Source organism: Aedes albopictus, chromosome 1 (assembly GCF_035046485.1).
Source record: "Aedes albopictus strain Foshan chromosome 1, AalbF5, whole genome shotgun sequence".
NCBI lineage: Eukaryota > Metazoa > Arthropoda > Insecta > Diptera > Culicidae > Aedes > Aedes albopictus.
Window position 1 is genome coordinate 26474471 of NC_085136.1, and position 21226 is coordinate 26495696.

Sequence of the window (21226 nt, forward strand, 5' to 3'; positions counted from 1 at the left end):
GCTCGGTCCCTGGCGCATTCTTTCCCCACGAAGATGCGCGAGAGCGCTAAAATGGGGAGAGCGCGTTTGCGAGAGTGAAAACATCGCACGTGCGCACCAAAAACATCGAAAGGCATTTCTCTCGCTGGAGCGAGAGACGATCCAAGGTGGCATTTGTTTTGGGATGCTGCATCTGTGCGCGGACCACGTGAAATATTCAGAAAAAAAAGCATTTCGGTTGCGCCTTCTTCTGCAGCGCAGTCATCGACGGTTTTGAGACACCGATTTTCTCGCGCTTGTTGGCGGCCGCGATCGGCTGAAGATCAGTCTGGTAACGACATCCGACGCGAGTGGACGCGACAAAACTTCCCGGGAGTTTAGTGGCGATTCGTGCTGAGCCTAGTGGTTTTTTGGACCGTTTTTTTTATTTGGGACCTTACAGCGAGAAGACCTCTTCGTGCGGTGTGGTCTAGGTGTGGCGATTGGAATTCGCTGGAAGATTTACTACTGTTGGTGCTGCCGTTGTGCCCTTAGCAGAGAGTTCGGGAAGCATCATTGTGACAGAGTGTGTGGCCCTTGAGTGCAGTGTTTAACGAGGTGAAGCAAGAAGCTAATTGAAAAACAAAAGTGAACAATTTGGAAGAGCACGATCCGTTCCATCTGACACGGTGTAATTACCTGGCTGGGAAAAGTGTCTCGTGATGCTGTGGGTGAGTGATTTTATTATACCTAGTCGAATGTAGCGAAAGCGATATTTTTTTTTCTCTACGTTTCTCGTCGATGGAAACGATCTTAATTGGAGGAGCTGAAGTTGTTCGAGTGACTGGGATGATCGTTCAAGCGACGAACCTCTTTATTGATGAACCTAAAAGCCTGACTAACTAAGTGCTCGTCGAGGAAATTTGAATCGAGTGCATAAATCAAGGCGCGAAAATGTCTCTATTGGATTGGAGGAAAATTTATGAGAGTGTATGAGAAGACTGTAATAATGGAAGCAAGTTCGCTCCCTCTAGGACTGTGGTAAAATATGTGATGGTTAACGGCGGTGATGGAGGTGCTTTAGAGTGGTCCAGCGCTATATGGAAAAAGAGGGAATTCTGTAGTTTCAATGAATTCTGTGGAAAATGACTCAAAGGACAAGTCGAAAATTGATCACACATGTGGAAAAAATTATCATATAATAGTCTTGTTTCTGGGTGACGCTGCAACCGGTGGTTCCGGAATTTAAAACCACCTTGAAATGTAAAACAGAAATCTGGGAGTCAATATGGTCGAAATTCATAATGGGATAAGCTGTTACGGCTACGCAGCCTCAGTGTATGAAAAAATAACGAGTTTCGAACGGTGAGATGATGTCTTCTTGAAGGGTGGTTAATTTGTCGTTCACATTTAGTTTAATAGCCTTTAAAACTTGTTAGGAAAAAAACGACGAAATAGTACACAAAATGCAATGACGGACGAAAGTTTCTTTGTGAAGTTAATAAAAGAAATTCTAAATGAACTAGTGGCGGATTTCTTAGTGAGATGCTTTTTAATGATTATAGATTTTTTTATAGGAATATGCACAGCTAAGTTTCCAGTGGAATTTCTGGAAAAGTAAATTCCAAAAATTCTCTATTGATTCCGGTATGATAATTTGACGAAATTTTCTACAATGTTCATTGAAATTTGTTAAGCATCTAAATATAAAAGTCCAGATAGAAAATAGAATTTGTAATAGAAGGTTTGGGCCAATTCCGTATGAAATTTATGGAAACATTTCTGGCAGAAACATTTTTGGAAGTTTCCTAACGATTTCGATATTAAATTCCTGGATAAATCTGTCGGAGATTCATTAAAGTGAAGATATGACGAAGTCACGATTTGAATTTTCAAGAGCAAAAATGTGAAGAACGATATGATGGAATGTGCTGAACCATTGATCGACTGGCTACCCGTTGTTCATGACCAATCGATCCACTTTTAGTATATTTCTGGTACAATATCGACACTGAATCCCGGAAATATTGAAGAATTGTTGGAAAAAAGTATAACAAATGCTTTCAAGTTTCGTTTTTGTTTCTCAGAAACAGTAGTTTGGCAGTTCACATCAACACTTACAATGTTTGTCAAATGTAAATACTTATGGAAAATGCACGCCAACAGCTCTTAATGCGTTCTTTATTAGTTTGAACTAATCAAATATTTTTCATAAAGCAAACGTAACAAAAGTTAATGTTTGTTTAATGATCTGTTCGGTTCAGTCTATGGTTTTCGCAGTAAGCCATACCTTTCATGATAGGACTTTCTCAAACGGTTCCCGTGGCTATAATACTTAACCCGGAAAATGACCATCTGAAAACTATCGTAGAATATTAGATTTTTCATTGCATTTACTAACTGATTGACGGATGGATAAGTTTGTGCTAAATCTGGTACTGGAATTGGAAGCAGATAAAGATAGGAATGCAATATCGTTTAAAATTCCCTGTAAATTAGGTGAAATCTTCCCTGTTGGATTCTTCAGTGAAAAAACAGGTTTTATTGAGTAAATGACGAAGAGATCTTTTTATTTGTGCAACTCGCAATGACAGATCGATGGTAAGCACTAATATGATTGTATTCCTAGGCCAACTGTGATTGAAATTCTACTGAAGTTCTCCTTTTCAAGAACGGAAGTCTACTTCTGTGTTACTCTAACTATTTCTAATTTGGAAAAAATTTCCCACTTTACGGAAGATTGAAAAGCTACCGCTGCTGTCAGACTGATGATTTTCACCAATGTATCATCAATCAGTCCAAGGATACCTTGGATCGAGCATTGGATACGACGCCGATGAGCATTGTTTGTTGTTGCTTTTCAGAACATTTCACTTTGCAAGCATGCTTTGATTTGACCAAACTTTTCAATGATACGATCATTTTTATGGCTGCGGTAGGACTTTGACAGCTGCGGTAGAACTCGGCGGCTACCGCAGAGTGGAAAATTTTCTAAAAATCCGCAATAAGTACACTGCTCATCGATTGTATTCAATCGATAAAGTTCGCCTACTTTTTCCAACTATAACAGTATACCGTCCTTTATAATGTTACATTCGTTCGCTTTGAAAACAACTACAATAACTTGTTTAGTTTACATTTTCAGACAGCCATTACATCCGGTTATGACACTGAAACTGAACATCCAATATCAGCAGACATTGTATTTTACCGTTTGGTATCGCACAGAACTTTTTCACAATTCGCAAGTAGAATGTTATGTTTCTGTTTTCCATCTTCTTGATGCTATTGAGAAAATCTGCGCGGTTCGTTATGTAAATCTAAGCTCTTGAATCTTAAAACCAACCATCTTGAATATCCTCCTCAAAAGCTGTAATCAAGCTTTTCCACGAAAATCGTCCACAAATATTTTGTTTTCACAAACGTCATCGTGAAAACGTCCATCCAACCTTGCTGAGATGAAAGCCGCCTTCTTCATGTTTTCGCTCATCCTACATCCAACACTTTTAATTCTCTCGAATAGCTCTTCAACCTCACCCAGATGTTTCCGCATGACACCACCTTCTGTAAGCTCCAGTTTTGACAACTTTTTGATAAGCGCAACCTTCCCAACCGATGAATCTTTCACATAATAGTCCTTCAGCAGTGTACAAGCTGATGATCCTTGGTTGAGCATCTTCGATCAGGAATTCGATAGTTGGGAGCGCCAACTCAATGGTCTATTCCTGTCACCTGCAATTTCAGCAGATACGTAGCTCCACAAATCTTCTCGGGTGAACTCGGGTCTCGTCATATCACCTGACGAGCACGAATCGTCCAGGTTTCGTAGTTGTCGTACGTTAAACGTAAACACTTTTATAATTATATTCTTGACCTACTGTGATTAAAATTCTACTAACGTTCTTGCCAATCTCCCAACATTTCCTTGGTGCATAATTTGTATATTATTTTTTAAGTTAGGTACTCATAAGACAAAATCCAATTTCTTGAGTTCTCTATGTTTTTCTAGGAATAATTTTAAAATTTAAAATCCAAAAAATGCCCAAATTATTTATTTATTTATTTATTTAATTCTTCCAAGAACTTTTTTTGTAAAAACTTGTTTGAAAATAAAAAAAAAACGATTAAGGAGTGTTTCTAGATTTTTCCCGGAGTTTTTTGGCATTTCCATCAAACTTAATGTAAATTTTCTTTAAAAAAAATGACATCCAAACACTTTAAAAATAAACATTCAAGAGTACAATCAGTAATTCCACAGACTGTAGGCCGTTGAATTCCTTACACAGTTTTAAACTGAACTTGTCTGTTCTTTGTGCTGGTGTTGGACAATTCGATGAAAATCCTATGGAAAACTGGAAAATGCAATAGCAAATTAACCAATTCGAATAAAAACGGGTGGTACCGATTAGCTTGGCTATTCCGATGGATACTTCTCAAGAATTCTTTCAAACACAAGGAATTCCTTCAGAGATTAGTTTAAAAATTTGATTGGAAATCTATCAAAAATTCGTTCCGAATTTCCTTTGAGGGTTTCTCGCTTAATTCTATCCAAGATTCTTTCTTCCGGGGTTCTTTCTTAGATTTTCTATCGCAATTTCTCCTTTGAATTATTTCGAAGTTCCTCACGGAGCTTTTCCCGTGAACTTTTATTTGAGGAGTTTTTTTTTCTTTTTCTGGCGATCTCCAGATCTACCGCACGTTTCTATTCAGAGGTGTTTTACGTGTTTGTTTCCATAATCGGCTGCTTCCAAGATGTTCTCGATGTTTATTCAGGATTTCTGTGAGTTGTTTCTGGGATTTCCACCAGACTTCCTCTCTAAATTTCTGCAGGAGTTTTTCACGGGGTCTCTGCTGGAGTAACTCCCGAAATTTATTCCAGAGGTTTATCAGATATGCTTCCAGAGTTTCTCGCTGGATCCTTCCCGGAGATCCTTCAAAAATGTATCCAAAGATCATTCAGGAATGTCTCATAGTCGTTTTCCGGGATAGCTTTCCAACAGTTCTCAGTTCTCAATTAATTGATTAGGTTCTAGTTTTTAAGTTAAACTGTTCATTCATTCTTTTTTTTTTTTTTTTTTATAGAGTGACCAGGTGGAGCTGCAGGACAGCTGAAAGCAAAGCCTGGACCCTTTCCCTACTTTCCCCCTACTATGACCAATACTCACGATGGACTAGACGATGTCGTCAACTTGAGCAAAGTGTGCAGTATTTAGTATTGGGTCGTAGTAGTTATCAAAAATACAGTGCCGCTTACTGTTCCCATCACACCCGTATTTTGTGGAAGCTCTAGAAATGTAATGTTTTGATACTTTTGAAGACTACTCAGTGACAATTATCAGAACTAGCGTTTGTAGCCGGTATGGGCAACTAGTTTTTCTGACATCATCTCCAAACAATAATCAAAAAATATCCCAAGTTACATTGTGCATTCTGAAAGTTATTTCAAGTTAAATACCAATATTGTTATGATGAACCGATGTTGGTCATCTACAGCACTGGAATAATCTTCAAATAACTCTCTTTTTGAGCTTCCATTTGATGTTGCGGACATAAAACTTATCAGTCGAACACCTTATGTTAATGTACAGTTAATGTATCCTATGTCGTCGCTAGTCGTCTTTTGCTTCTCTGTGTTCATCTCTTGTATCCCTATGAAGTCTGAATTATCCTTATGTCCACCGTATCATAGCATAGTTTATACTACATTCAAATTACTACAGTTTTCCATGTTTCTGGATCCTGACAAAAATAAGATTAAGTTTTGATTTTGATCACATCATAACTCCTGCTCTTTTACTTTTATTGTCATAATATCGACTAAGTCAGGTCGTAAGGTAAAGTCGGTTAGTTGGTTATTGTATTAGCAATTGAAACTAATAAAGACCATCCATCAACTATGGTGTACTCATCCCTAACAGAATCTATAAAAATAAACAAACCTAATTTTAAAATAATAATTTCCTTCATAATCTTCTAATAGCAGTCAATTTGAATGTTAACATAAAAGCTTCAACTGTAAGCAAACTTGTCTCAGCGTCACAGTGCTTGGAGTAAACTTATGATAAATAAGGGAGCCCCTAGGATTCTCAGCATCGGTCATGTCTATATAAACATTTCCTACTCTCACGTTATTCTTATAATGCCAACTACATTGAAAACGTCAACGTATAGAACCTGTCACGATGTCCACCTAGTCAAAAATACGTCTTACACGTGACCAGTGGATTTATTTGATGGTTAATCACACGTTGGAAACAGAATTGTTATGTTCTTACCTTAAGTGTTTTTTATGATTTTTACTCACGATTCCTCTTCATTTGGGTTGCAAAACGGTGAGTCGATAAAGAGAGCGTCCAACATAGCTCTGGTCTTCACAAGTTCCTACCTCATGCTTCCACGGGTCAAGCGATGACAAAGACCGTCAGCTAAGAGTTGTGTGCTTAGCTGGTAGTGCAGCCTGGGCACTAGGCCGTCCCTATTTTTGCAAAAGTTGGAAATGTTAAAAGTTCAATATTGCAAAACGATCGTTTTAGCTAAAAAACCATCATGCCAAAATTTGAAGTCCCTATCTCAAGGCTAAGTGGTCCCCCACGGGGCCAAAAGTTCTCAAAAATTGTATGGGGTCAAAAAAATCATGAAATTTTTTCGACTAGAAAAAAAAATCTTATTCTACTAGAATCGGTGATTTTAGGACCCTAAAGGGCCAAAAATGTGCTCAGAATTGCGATATCTCTTTTCGTTTTTGAGTTATCGGACAAAATATGGCAGGTTTTCTCAGGCATTTCAAAAAATGGTCAAAATGTTCATTTTCGGGTAGTTTTTTGTCAATAACTCAGAAACGAGAAGAGATATCGCAATTCTGAGCACATTTTTGGGCCCTTAGGGTCCTAAAATCACCGATTCTAGTAGAATAGAATATGTTTTTCGTCGAAAAAATTTCATGATTTTTTTTACCCCATACAATATTTGAGAACTTTAGGCCCCGTGGGGGATCACTTAGCCTTGAGATAGGGACTTCAAATTTTGGCATGATGGTTTTTTAGCTAAAACGATTGTTTTGCAATATTGAACTTTTAATATTTCCAACTTTTGCAAAAATAGGGACGGCCTACTGGGCACTGTTGTCCTTCTGACTTCAGCTAGATTGAGGAGGTACGATTCGAGCGTTTGTTCACCAAGGAGGTGCGGCTCAAACAGCGTCTGTTCTGGCATCCAGCGGCTGAGTAAGAAACGCTGCCCCTCGCCCAGCTAGATCCAAGGTGGTAGCCCAATCAGTGTGGTCGTTCCAGTGTTGGTTGAGACGTTAATTAGATGTGGCCGTGGTGATAGAAATACTCGGAGTTGTTATTTTGCTCATGTAAAAGGAAAAGAAAAGAAAAGAAGGGAAGGAAAGGATATGATTAGTAGTTGTTATTCGGTACAGTAGAGAGGTTGTGGTGATACACTGGGTTCAGTTTTTATATGGCTGGTCGATTCGCAAGATGAAAATATGTAACAATCCAATGTATTCACTCAATGGCTGTTCAGAATGGTTCCACGGACATGGATAGCAAATCATTAATTTTTCAACATATCGGATGTGTTTTAAAAATCGTTCATTAATGTAATGTACTTTTTCCCTGAAGTACGAAAACGCGCGATCGCGAGTTAATGATTTACATCCCATCTTCAAGGGATCCCTACAAGCTCAATGCATCATTCTAGCACTTTAGAATATCAGCGTTGATGAAGCTGTTTAAATATTACGTAACATGTTTGGGAAAAAAATAGATTTTATTTACTCAAAATAAATTACATTACATAATCTTTCAACAACCCTTTACTTGTTCTCCCAAGAACCCTGCCTCGACCAAGTTGGCAGGACGCTGCCCAAACCCTCTCTGAACTAAAGGGCAGGGAAGTTAAACTGTTCATTCATTCTGTAGTTAAAAACTCTCTGGTTGTTCCTTTGTCTTAAATGATACTATACTGCAATTGGATACCGTAACTATTATCTTTTAACAGTTTCTCTCAGGGTTTTTGCGAGATTCTTGTAGAAGTTCTTCCAAAGATATCTTCCAGACAGTTTTACGCCTTTTTTATTTTCTCGCGCGCTTACGCTCGTAGTTCCTCTCAGAATGTCCCTTAGAGGTTTTCAAAGTTCTTCCTTGAATTTCCTTATTGTGCCTTGCAAGATAAATCCGCGAAACGCGTTTGTCTTCTTCTTTTCCATCAAGTTGCAAAAATATGACCGCACCACTATGAGCGACCCGGCGGTCAGAAAATCTGCATGCGGCGCTTATATCAAATCCACATGAGGCTGCGGCGATATAGCCGCGAGGAGATGCACGCGATACAGACGCAATGTGGAAATAGAAAAGATGAAGCTGCATCCCCCTGCAGCATCACTAAATAACATCCCGATTATTAAACACAAAGCCGACGAGGTGATGCGTATGCGTATAGTGAATCAATCAGGGGTAGAAGATCCTACCCTTTACGCCTACCCAAACATGCCCACCTGCGCGCCATCTACTGTTGGTTCTAATTTATAAACATCTTTTGTTTAATGGTTTTATAAACATCAACAGTAGAACAAACATCAGCGTTTTTCTCTCGATTTTGATGCTTATGATCAGTGTTTTTGGTAATTATCGAAATTTCTTGAATCATAGTGTTAAATTATTCTCACATTGTAGAAAAATAATCGCTCAGGGAGTTTTCAATTTTCAGCCGATTTTTGCACTTCAAACAAAACAACAACAAAAACAAACTAGAGTAGAGGCTAATATTTCATAATGGTGAAAACAAATTACTGATTTTTTCGGAATGACATTTTTCAATCTAATATGCTGAATATTCTTTATGTTTGAATCACATGCTGACTTTCTTTTTGATAAAACTGTATTAAAATCAGTTTTGCAATCGAAAATTGAACTTTTCTTGTTTTTCAGTTACGTCTTTTTACTGGTTCTAAAACATGATAGAGGGTAGGTGCAATTTGTTCCCAGTTGACAGTCAGCTTCTACCAGGGGTGTAAGGTCCTACCCTCTACGCCCACCCAAAAATGCCCACCTGCGCGCCATCTACTGTTGGTTCTAATTTGTAAACATCTTTTGTTTAATGGTTTTATAAACATCAACAGTAGCATAAACATCAGTGTTTTTCTCTCAATTTTGATGCTTATGATCAGTGTTTTCGGTAATTATCGAAATTACTCGAGTCATAGTGTTAAATTATCCACTCATTTGAGAAAAATAATCGCCCAGGGAGTTTTCAATTTTTAGCCGATTTTCGCACTCCAAACAAAACAACAACAAAAACAAACGAGAGTAGAGGCTAATATTTCATAATGGTGAAAACAGAACACTGATTTTTTCGGAATGAAATTTTTCAATCTAAAATGCTGAACATAACATCCTTTGTGTTTAAATCACATACTGACTTGCTTTTAGCATAATAAAACGGTATCAAATTCAGTTTTGCAATCGAAAATTGAACTTTTCTTGTTTGGTAGTTACGTCTTTTTACTGGTTCTAAGACATGATAGACGGTAGGCGAAATTTGTTCCCAGTTGACAGCCAGCTTCTACCCCTGGAATCAATGTCGCGATAAATATTATTGCTTATCCAGAGAAATCTTCCAACCTGGCGGAGTGAAGAAGACAAAGAAGACCTGTTCCGCAAACGTCAAACTGCTGCACACTTCAAAAAGTATGCACACAACCTTGGAACAAAAATAAATAGTTGAGAATCTAAATTATGTTTAATGGCGTACAGCTGCATACTAAAGTGCTAAAACTACACCTAATATAGTTTAGAAATAAGTTACATGTTGTGACAGCAATTGCGACTACATAAACCATAAATGAAACAATTTTCATTATTTTGGAATTTTATGGCAACCAAGTGAGTGAGAGCTTTTTAGCGTGAACCGAGCACTTTTGACGTTTGCGGAACGACTGCGGCGGTCGAAACCACCGCAACCCCGTTGGATTTTTTTCTATTTTACCGCAGTATTACGATTTCTGGCCATTGTGTTAACTTTTGTTTTGATATGAACGGCCTGAAGGCTGCTGCGATGCTGCTGGGTGGGTGACATTCAGGCTTATTCTGCGCGGCGTGTGAGGTGAGACGGACGGTTTCGTCTCACGTGACGTGAGACGACTAATGTAAATCAAATGGGGCGAGTCGACTTTTGTCACCTCATTCGACTCGTCTCACCTCACACGCCGCGCAGAATAAGCCTGATTGCGTCTGCATCGCGGGAATCTCCTCGCGGGCATATCGCCGCCGCCCAATGTGGATTTATTATGAGCGCCGCAATAATAGTTTCTTCCAGGATTACTTTCAATATTTTTTCCGAGATGCCCCAGGTTTTCTCAGCATTTCTTCCGAAGTTCACCTCGACTTTTCTCTATTGAGGCTGTGCGTAGTTTCTCTCAAGATTCCTACCAATATTTTTCCGAGAATTAATTTAATAATTGAATAATTTCAAAAATTATCCCAGTGTAAAAATTCCGAGAAAAACTCCTGGCAAAATCCTAGCAGAACTCCGGGAGCAACTATTAAAGAAATCCAAAAAAAAGCATCCACAATCTCGGTACAATTTCCGGTAGGGATTCCAGGAAGTTCTCTGGGAATAACCCATAAAAAACTGGAGAATGCTCTGAAAAAATCACGGGAAGAACGCCATGAGAAATCTCAGCAATTGCTCCTGCAGATGTTCCAAAATGCACTCCATAAAAATCTCAGGAGCAAGTCCAGAATATATTCATAAAAACTCTGATAGACATCTCAGGACCCACAACGGAAATAATCAGAAGAGAGAAGTCCTTGGAGAAGCTTACTCGGTCTCAGATCTCAGGCGCTGGTCTCATGTGAACCTTCAAAAGAAATCCCGCGAGAAAATTTAGGAAATATCCAGAGAATATCCTGTAGAAATTCAGGAAGAAAGCTCACGGAAATTTCTTGGAGAAATTACAGGAGAAACTCTAACAGATAATTCGTGGAAAACTCTAGTAGAAATCCTAGGAGCAAGTCCTGTAACAACTCTGGGAGGAATTCCGTGAAAAGCTTTTGATAAAAAAAACGCGGAAAATCTTCAAGGGGATTCGCGAGAGAAACTCTAGGAGAATATCGCAAAAACATTTGCAATATATCGTGAGGTGGTTCTATTCGTAGGTGGAACAGTCCTATACCACTATTAACCCTTCAGGACGTGCGCTGTTGTAAAAAGTACAACACTACCAAAAAACCTCGCTCGTCGTCTACAGTGCAAGCGCGGTGCAGTTTCGGTTGCTTGATGGCGCGCGTCCGATACCAAAGTACAGAGCTAATGTCTGACTTTAAGATCAGATTGACGCAACCATCCAACGGCCGAAAGCTATCCTGGCCACGTCTTTGCGACAGCTGAGGGATGGGAAAGGAAGATTAGTTGGATACCTGGGCACTCCGATGGGAATACGACACACTCTCATAACAATCGCGAATTATTTGGAGATTTATTTACAAGCACTTTTCGATGCGAAATTTGCAACATTAGCCGTTTCTCAATTCAGCCGGTCATAATCTAAAAAAAAAGCGAAGCTAAGAAAACGCGTGACAGTTTCGAAAACGCAGCCGCTCGCGCACACCGCCTGCTACGATCCTCTCTCACCTACCATTACCTTATGATCCATACATAAAGCGCACATCTCTTGGCACATCTTCTTCTATAGCGCTGTTTGCAGTTCAGAAGGAATTTCTCAGCCTATCATGATGCATGGGAAATTCCTTGCCTGAATGGCTCAAGAAACCGCTTTTTCTTCGATCGCAGTACGCAGTTGCGAAGAAATGACAGTTCAAATGGCAGTAATCGTAGAAAGTTTCTGCCAGGAATCGCTCAAGGAGTTTCTTGAGCGATTCCTTTCAAACTCGAAACTGGACTTATATATCTATATATATAAAAATGCAGTGGCATACGTGGGACCGCGCATAACTTGCGAACGGAAGGTCTGATTTTGATAGTCTTAGTTTTGTTCTGTTAGTTTTCACCCAAGGAAGGTTTATGAGGCAAAAATCATGAAAAAATTGAGAGTTTTTGAAAATCGATCTTCCATGGGATTTGTGACCGGGGACTTGGTCTTGGATAGAAACTTGAAACGTCAACAAACGCAGTAGGCAAGGCAAAGTTTGCCGGGTACAGCTAGTTTTCTTATAAAAGAGGAACCACGGAAAGAACGGTTTGATGGCCATAATCTCCAGGATTATGACCAGGAAAAAAAGATGGGCAGACAATTAAACGTTCCATAATAAATACAAAATTTCCCATAAATAATTCGAAAAGTCCCAGTGAAGAAACAGGGGTGTAAGCAGTAATAAATAACAAAAGTTCCATAAACAAATAGAAAAACGCATAAATAAATCAAAAGTTTCCATAAATAATTGTTTTTTGAGCAATTTAAAACGTCAAAAATGCAATGAATAAATCAACTGTCGCAATAAAAAAAGCCAATTTTCCCACCAAATAACTTCGAATTTTCCATAAATAAATCCGATTATTCCATAATAAATTAGAAAATTCACAATAAAAAAATATAGAAAAAGCAATAAAAAATTCAAAAAATGCAATAAAAAATGACGAAATTACCCATAAAAAACAAATGCAGGAAAGTATGATACAGTGAAATTCTGAATCGCACTTATATGACTGAAACGACTGAAAAGCTTGCGTAACTATGATTGCAAATTACCGAGCAATTGCTTGCTGTCCGAACTCGCTATCGCTCGTCGGACCTAAAAAAGGGATAACATCTATGTTTGCATTATACCGGGCAAATTCTTGAATCTGTGGTTTGCCTAGAACCGAATCGATGCAGTTGCGGTGCATTGGATATCGGAAACTGCCTTCTGCCGCCTCAGTTCCTCAATCCTCTCTGCGGCTTCGCCGCATGATCTATATAATTTTTGGCACAAAATGCATTTACGTTTATTGCTCGTTTTTTGATATTTATTGATAATTTATTTTTTTGTTATTGCACTTTTTGAATTATTTATTGCTTTTTTGATATTTTTTTTATTGTGATTTTTTAAATTTATTATGGAAAAATCGAATTTATTTAAGGAAAATTTGAAGTTTTTTGGTGGGAAAATTGGCTTTTTTTATTGCAACAGTTGAATTATTCATTGCATTTTTGACTTCTTTAATTGCTCAAAAATCAATTATTTATGGAAACTTTTGATTTATTTATGCATTTTTCTATTTGTTTATGGAACTTTTGTTATTTATTACTGCTTACATCCCTGTTTCTTCACTGGGACTTTTGGAATTATTTATGACGAATGATCACTTTCTTATGAGTCGTTTATATTTTAGCCAAAAAGATGGGGCAAGCCTTGCCAAGTGCGGATGCATTTCGCTTTTTCGCGTGTGTTAAGTAGTTTTTTAATGTGTAAGTGAAAATATTGAATTCCAATGCAATCCAAGGCGTAATAAATTTTGAAATGAATAAACGCAAGCTAATAGAAAGCAGTAGCTGCGCTCTGGTAGCAGCACCCAGAAAGAAATATTGCTAGGGTAAATCGCCAATTGTTACCCACGTTATGAGGTGTATAACAATTGACGAGTTTATAGCCGTACAACATCAACAATTGTCGATTTACCCTATGGTCCACTGCACGAATTTATGCTGGCCTGTTTACTCTCACATGAAATTTGACGTTTGAGCGGTGTCGGCACCGCTAAACGTCAAACTTGCGGTGAGAGTAAGCAGGCCAGCATAAATTCGTGCAGTGGACCATAGGGCACTGCACTGTTTTGATTTTGTATGGGATTTTGACGTTTCTTGGCCTTATTGTTTACAAAATTTCTGTAAGAGTGAAAGAGAAGGAGAGAATTTCATGCAGTGCCCTATAGGGCTGTTGCTATTTGAAAATTTTCTAACTCTGACGTTTCGTGTCCTTGCTGTTGACGATATTCGAATTGTGGAATACCTCCAGCTGTTCATTTAGAGAATCCTCCAGGACTTCGTTTCTGAATTCTTCCAGGAGTTCATTATGTGCTTCTTCAAAGAGTTTCCTTCTAGGAATTCTCAAAGAGTTCTTTTTGGGACGCATCCAAGAGTACCTTTTTAAATTTCCCCTTCCAAGGTTACTCCAGTAGTTTCTTCCAGGATGCTTCCGGGAATTTTATTCAAAATTCATGCAGGAGCTCCTTCTGGGACTCCTCGAGGAATATTTCCAATATTCTTGTTGCAGTTCCTTCTGTAATTCATCCAGGAATTACTTCTGGGATACCTCAAGCAGTTCCTTCTCGAATTCATCCTGATGTTTCTTCTTGCCTCTTGAAGTTTTTTTTAGGATTCTTTCATACATTTATTCCTGAATTTTCCCAGGAGTTTTTTCTAAGATCCCTCCAGAAAATTCTTAAAATTCTCCAGAAGTTCTTTCTTGGATTATTTCAGTTTTTTTTGTCCAAAAATTCTCTAGGAGCTTCTTCTGGAATTTCTAAATTAACTCTTTTTAGCATTCCTCCAGGAACTCCCAATGCGATTCCTCCAGAAGTTTCTGCACGGGTTGCCACTATATTTCCTATCCAGATTCTTCTAGAATTATCTTCTGAGAATACATCAGGATCCATCCTGGAATTTCAACCGGGAATTCTGCCAGATTTCCTTCAGAGCTTTCTGCCTCCGGCAGTTCATTCCGGGTTTGCTTCACGAACACCTTCCATGGTTCTTTCAGGATTTTTTTCCAGGATTTCTTTAGGAATATCTCCCTAGATTTCTTCTGAATTCTTCCCAGGAATTGTTTTCAGGATTCCTGCATTTACTCCTTCCAGGATTCCTCAGATAGTTCATTCTGGAATTCTTCCAGATGTTTTCAATAAATTCCTTCAGTAGTTTATTATGGTTTTTTTTCACGAAGTTTTAAAGAAATTGCTGTTGGAATTACTACAGGGGTTCTTTATTGAATTCTTCTATGATTTTTTTTTATGAAATGCTTACAAGACTTCCTAAAGGACCTCCTTCTAGAAGGAATCCATTGATTAATCTCAACAGGAACTTCTAGAGGAAACACTTATAGAACAAATGGACAGATATTAGAAGAGTTCTGGGAGAAACCCCTGAAATCCTAGATGAGTTTTGGATGAAGTTCCTGAAAGATTTCTGGATGGGATTCATGGAGGAATCTCCGAATACACACCTTAGTGAATCCCGGAAGGAATTCGTGGAAAAATCCTGGAAGGAATTGCTGGGGGAATCCCGAAAAACCCCTTTTAAAACTCTTTCAAAAGGAAGGATCACCCTGAAGAATCCCAAAACAATCTACTGAAGGAATCCTGGAATGAACTTTTGGAAAAATCACGGAAGGAATTTCCAAAGGAATCTTAGAAAGAATACTTGGGGAGGTCTCGGAAGGTATTCCTGAAGGAATCCTGGAGAGAACTCTTTGAGGAATCCCAGAAGGAGCTTCCGCCAGCCAGCAAGTTATAAATTAGCACAACTTGCAGTCCCCATCATACTGGACCCCGTTCGCAGTTAGCATATGTGCGGAATCATGGATAAATCGCAGGATTTCGCATCCAATCGTGTCGGTGGCTTCGGCGCATTTATTCAGCATCGATACGGTTCGATGCAAAATCACAGTTTAATCCACGATCCTGCACTTATGCTTACTGCGAGAAAGGTCCAGTAGGGTGGAAAATGCGCAAGATTGTAAATCACGTGAAAATATACGCTGGTTGGACATAGCATCAACTACAAATAAAAACAATGTCCAAAAACAAAAGTGGATGTTGATAATCATGCTATTTCAGCTGAAAAGAACACAAAATTTAATCAAAAATATGAATAATATATATTTTAGCGCCAAGTACAGTAGACGTTCGTTCGGTGCAAAACGGTTTAACTGCAAGTCCGCTAAGTGAAACAATTTTGCAGTTATCGCACCGCTATCTGTCAAAAACAAAACGTCAACCGAGTTGCGATGTTTTTCGGATGCACTGCAGCTGCATTGCGATGTTTTTGAGTGCATTCTGGCAGCGTCCAATAGCAATTGACAACTGTTTGACGGCTGTCAGTCGTTGCAGTTAACGATTTTCATTCGGTAACTGAAACGTATACATGTTGCACTTATCGAACGTCTACTGTATAACAATTTGTCACACGCTTTCCCCTCAAGGAAAGCATAAAGCATTAAATCCTTTACAATTTCCAACTCTAGGATAGTGGCCCAAGTTTTGGGCATGTTCTTAACGAGGTTCTTAGGGACATACTTGTTAGAATCCCAAAATGGCCGCCATAATGTCCGACTTAGGAACGTACTCACGATTTTGAGCACGTCAGTGCTTGAATCTGAGTGAACTCGTAAAGGGAGCAACGAAAAACCGAATCAACTGCGACTGCTATTCCTCATCGATCGTTTGGCTGGTGAAGCAAACCGACTAGTGATCATTCATGCTCACTTACTGCGGCTAGTGTGAAGATGCGGAAATGATTCAGTGGGTTTATTTGTTGCTCAAAACTTGTAAGAACAATCATTTTGTTGGCATGGGAATGCTGTACGTGACTATTGTAATCGATTTAGTTTTAGTTTAAGTCATTTGCACTTTTATAACGGGATAAAATTCAAGTTTATTCTTTACCGTATACACCAGCGAAGAGACAGATTTAGAGAGTCACCACGCTGCTGAACAACCGTTTCTCACTCTCACTCTCAGTAATAAAATTGATTGCTCATACTCCCACTTGCTTCTGAAACATGTTAGTCAATGAAGACATAAAGCTACCGCTCTGGATTGAAAAGCGCTAGTCAAAGAGGAGCAATGAGCAAATTTGGCTTCATTTAAGGAAAAAAACGATTCATTTTTCAAGCACTGGAGCACCCAAACCTCCTTGAGCACAAACCAGCGTACCTGACCTATATATTTCGAGCTTATTACAAGTGAGCAAGAACAAAATACATATAAAATGCGCTGTTGTTTGAAGCTTGCTTCTTGAGATTTGTGTTTATGCAGGATTTCAAGATGTTTGTTCTTAAATGGATGTCTAACCAACATTTCCACCCCATTTCCGCTGATTGTTATGACCTGACCAGATGTCGACCAAACAGGTCGTTGAATAATAAGTTGGTCAGGTCCCAGGATGCTTTTCTGCCGCATTAAACATCTCTATCGACAACCACCCCTGGATGTGTACGGTCGGCTATGCTATGCTATTGTCCGAGTCTGAGATTGCTACAGCTGGACAGTAGAATAACTAGCCACAGAAGTCCAGTGTCGCGACTGTTTGTGTGACTAACATCTAGTTTGCCACGCCCTTACAGCGTCAGCAGCGGTACTAGAAGAGTCAAGTTAATTTTGTTTACAATAACAAAAAGTCCTCTACAAGATGGACACTTGAATATAGTAAATTATTGCAATCAAAGCTATTAAAACAATTGAATAAGAAACGTGACTATAGTGCCATTGGAGTTCTAGTGTATTTCTATTAGCTGGACTGAAGAGCAGCAGCTTTTTGAGTCCTTTGAGTTCTTCTTCTTACGTCTGGCCAACAATCGCTGTTCGGAATTAGTTGTAGTTTACCGTACATTTGACAAAGAGCTGACAGGCTGAGGAGCCATAAAAAGACATTTTGATTGCTCTCAAGTGGAAAAATCTGAAGCAGTGCAAAACATCAACAGCCGAAAGGTGTGAGCGCTTTCTGTGCCTATAAGGTACACCGGGGCAAGTTGAAACAGGTGGGGCAAGATGAAACGCGAAGTTTTTAAATAGAGTTCAATACAATTTTGAAATTTATTCTTCACTAAAAGATTGTTTGAAGCAAAAACTATGTGTTATGACATTCAAATTGTTTATCATCATTAGAAAACATCATGTTAACCCGCTGTTTCATCTTGCCCCACCCGTTTCAACTTGCCCCGGTGTACCTTACTGATTAAAGGCAGCTAAGCAATCGAACTGCTTATGAAAGGCAGAAAACAGTTCAAATGCTTGATAGTTATCCGGGTATGGTAACTACCAGAACGCGAACAAAAATATAAATATCTGGGAGTGTTACCCGAATTCCAAACTTCCTTGGAAAAGTTCAAGATTCCGATTATGACTTCTTTAAATGTTGGACCTTCCTACTCGGGGTGCATTCAATCGTTATAATTAAACCAAATTGGAAATGCAAAATTGATATCGGCAATGGATTGCGAGTTTCCCACCAGCCAGCCAGCCTGGCGATTTAAATGGTACCACCATCTTCGGCTTAGCAGGTTACGTCGGAGTTTCCTTCGCAAAGTGCCAGTAGGTAGGTAGGTAGGACCAGAATGGGTAGCAGCAGTCGAATGCAAATATCGCCTCACCGTAGCCGAGCTACGGTCGGTGGTTGATGGTCGGTGAGCTCCTCTCAATAAGGGCAAAGATCGAAACGATCGTTATGCGCTTCACGCTGCTGTTGCTGCTGTGGTGCAGCGTCTCTACGATGCACCATCCATTTCGGGACTGCCAAAGGTAACGAGTGTGGTAGGCACTGAATCTAAGTGGAGCTCGAAATTTGATTGATTTTTGATTTTACCCTTTTTGTGGAGCGAGACCGAAACCGCAACTGACGCTGCCGCTGCTGGCTGAGGCAAAAAAGGGTTGCACTACTGCCGTGAAACAAATTGGTGCATTCAATTTCAGCAATCGTTATTGGGCGATGGGTTGAGTTGAACAATTGCTGGCAGCAGCAGAGGTGAGAAGAGGAGGGTGACTCGGTTGGTTGTGAGATTATGCATGTTGGGTAAGTCGCCAAGGTTTGTGCCTGACGAAGCTAGGAGTTGGGGGAGTTATTGATTGATGGCATTTCTGCGCTCCATATTTACTGGTTTAAAACAAAAAAGTCCAACGTTGTTGGGCAGAAAACAGAGCACCAACATGTAGCTTTTATTGTTGTGTATCTGAGCTAAGCATTCCATCGCTCCGTTGCTTCCATTCTAAACTGAAGTTTGAGGAAAAAGTCTTGCTTACCAAACGAGGCAAGACGGCTCAGTTCCAGCCCGAAGTCCAATTGCGATCACGTTCCAACGTTTTGTAGGCATTCATTACTTTCCATCACTGAAGCGCATCCGACAACCGCCAGATTGACATTGAATTCAGGTTCGGTTCAGCCTTATTCAAATAGCGAAATCATCGTGAGGTGTTCTTCAATTGGCATCCGAGTTGGTAATTATACAGTTTTGTATCGCCAACCGTGCGAAACCGTCAATGCTCCATGGACGGTCGTGTACCTACTGCTTATTACAAGTGACCCTGAAGCCCTTTTTAGATTTACAGCCAATTTTGGTTACTCTTTTCTTTTTACTTGAAAATTCCATGCAAAGCAGTCAACATTTTACAATACACTTATCTTTGTACATACATATGATGTTATTGAAGCTACTGACGGTCACCGTAAGCGATTGCCTGTCATCACATTGACTTTTTTTCTGGTGTAATTATTATCGGCTTGTTTTATTTTCTTATTGATTGAGTTTGCGGCTATTTAAGGTTTCCTAGAAACTTTCTTGAGCACGAATTCATGCTTCAACAGTCTCGTGCAACGATGTGCTAAGTGATAAGTTCAATGTATGTTTGGGGATCTCAAAAAAACTCACAAGGGGTTCACGCATTGGTGCGTGGATGCCAGACGTAAAGTGAAGCGGCACAGGTCGCTTGTTTACATAGCAAGATTTCAGCAAATTTTGATTAAGATTGGTATAATATTAGTTTATTCGTGTGTGATAAATCGATTACGAAACATACATTTATCCAAAACAGCTCTTTTTATGGGAAAGACAGGAATAACAAAAACCGCATCATCTCCCGAAGACGCAATCGTGGTCAAGCGCATTCATTCGACATTAGCACAGTAGTTTGATCGCTTGTGTTGCGAATGGTGGAGACAAAGGCAGCCGAATATCGACGAAAAGGTGTCAAAGATCGTGAAATTTGACAATGTTTGCCGCGAATTTCATTTTTCCCACTAATAATATCAATGTTTCTTCTAAAAATTATGTCCAGATTGATTTTCGGAACAGAAATGGGGCGTTAACTTTGGCCCAGTTTAAAACGAGAATATCAAAAGCATGAGTGTCGTTATTCCTGGTCACGTCCATATTTATCGTAACTTGGGATATGGGGAGGAGTTGTTGTGTAGGACTTACTCAACGAGAGGCCTGACTCGGCGACACCCTCATAAGTACTACGGACACGTAGTAGGAGGTATAGAGAGATGTAAGGTCAAGGATTCGCCTGAAAAGCAGGCGATGCACGCATTGTGTTTATTGTTTATTTGGTTGAAGTGTAAGTTTAAGTTTTGAATGCCGAGTTTATCATTACCCGAAATGACCTGAATGTATGCCATCAAAATGAGACTGATGAAATCTTCTGATGCTCTATAACTCCAGAGTATTGAAAATGTAAATTGAACTTGGGTCATTATTCACAGGTTAAAATGGGAAATGTAACATCAAAATAAAACTTGTAATAATAGCTCAATGATCATTTGCCTAATGAATCAGGACCAGATTATCTGCACGGTGTGGAAGTTCTTCGTAACATCTTTCCACCCGGGAACCTGGAAGACGTTCTAGCTAGAGAGAAGGTTCCTCCCTGGAGCCACCATCATCATGATCGAAAAACCACAACAAAACCTGAATAAATCGATACATCTTTGTAAGCTGGGAGGGAGAAACCGAAACGAAAAATGTGTGTGTCAAGGCAAGCGTTGCAACGGATTAAAGTGAAAAAAGAGCGTAACTGGAATTAATATTTTTTCGCAATAAAAAAAAATGCTAATTCAAATCAGTTTTCTTCACATAGAAACATAAGTGAAACGCAATAATTTACATGTTGTGTATTAAAATGCAGTCTAGTGCGTTTCTTTCAAAGTGTTGAACAAGAATTGAGAAATGAATCTTAGTGAAACATTCTCATCAACTTCAGCCTTTATTCAAGGTTTGTCTGGAAAAGCGAAAGTTACACACCAAACGAAAGCTAACGATATTTATGAACGCTGTCTTGATTGTTGTTGACAGACTGCATTTTCCTGAAGTTCGATGAAGTTTTGTTTTGTATTTCATGTGTAGTATTTATCTAGAACACCCAGCTTGTAAGCACACAAAACCACAAGGATTTCAGAGAAAATTTCATTATGGCGCATTAAGGTTAAAAAAAACCGTCATGCATTTCGTATTTTTCAACGCATTGACATATGCGTTTTAAAACGCATTAGGCCAAATCATACATTTTCTAACGCATTTTCGATTCAGTTGTTTCGGTAGTGATCCGCAGCTTGGTA

At 39.1% G+C, this 21226-nt stretch overlaps 1 protein-coding gene across 2 annotated transcripts in view; it reads left to right on the forward strand.

Moving 5' to 3' along the window:
* The first annotated feature begins 244 nt into the window (after positions 1-244).
* The window catches only part of LOC109415184 (alpha-protein kinase 1), a 199512-nt gene continuing 178530 nt past the window's right edge, over positions 245-21226 (forward strand). The window contains exon 1 of one of the 2 annotated variants that reach the window (XM_062844253.1): positions 245-689. In XM_062844253.1, the coding sequence (XP_062700237.1) occupies positions 681-689 (9 nt within the window). In that variant the 5' untranslated portion in view covers positions 245-680. The remainder of the gene's footprint in view (positions 690-21226) is intronic. The other variant, XM_029855763.2, reaches the window with a different exon arrangement.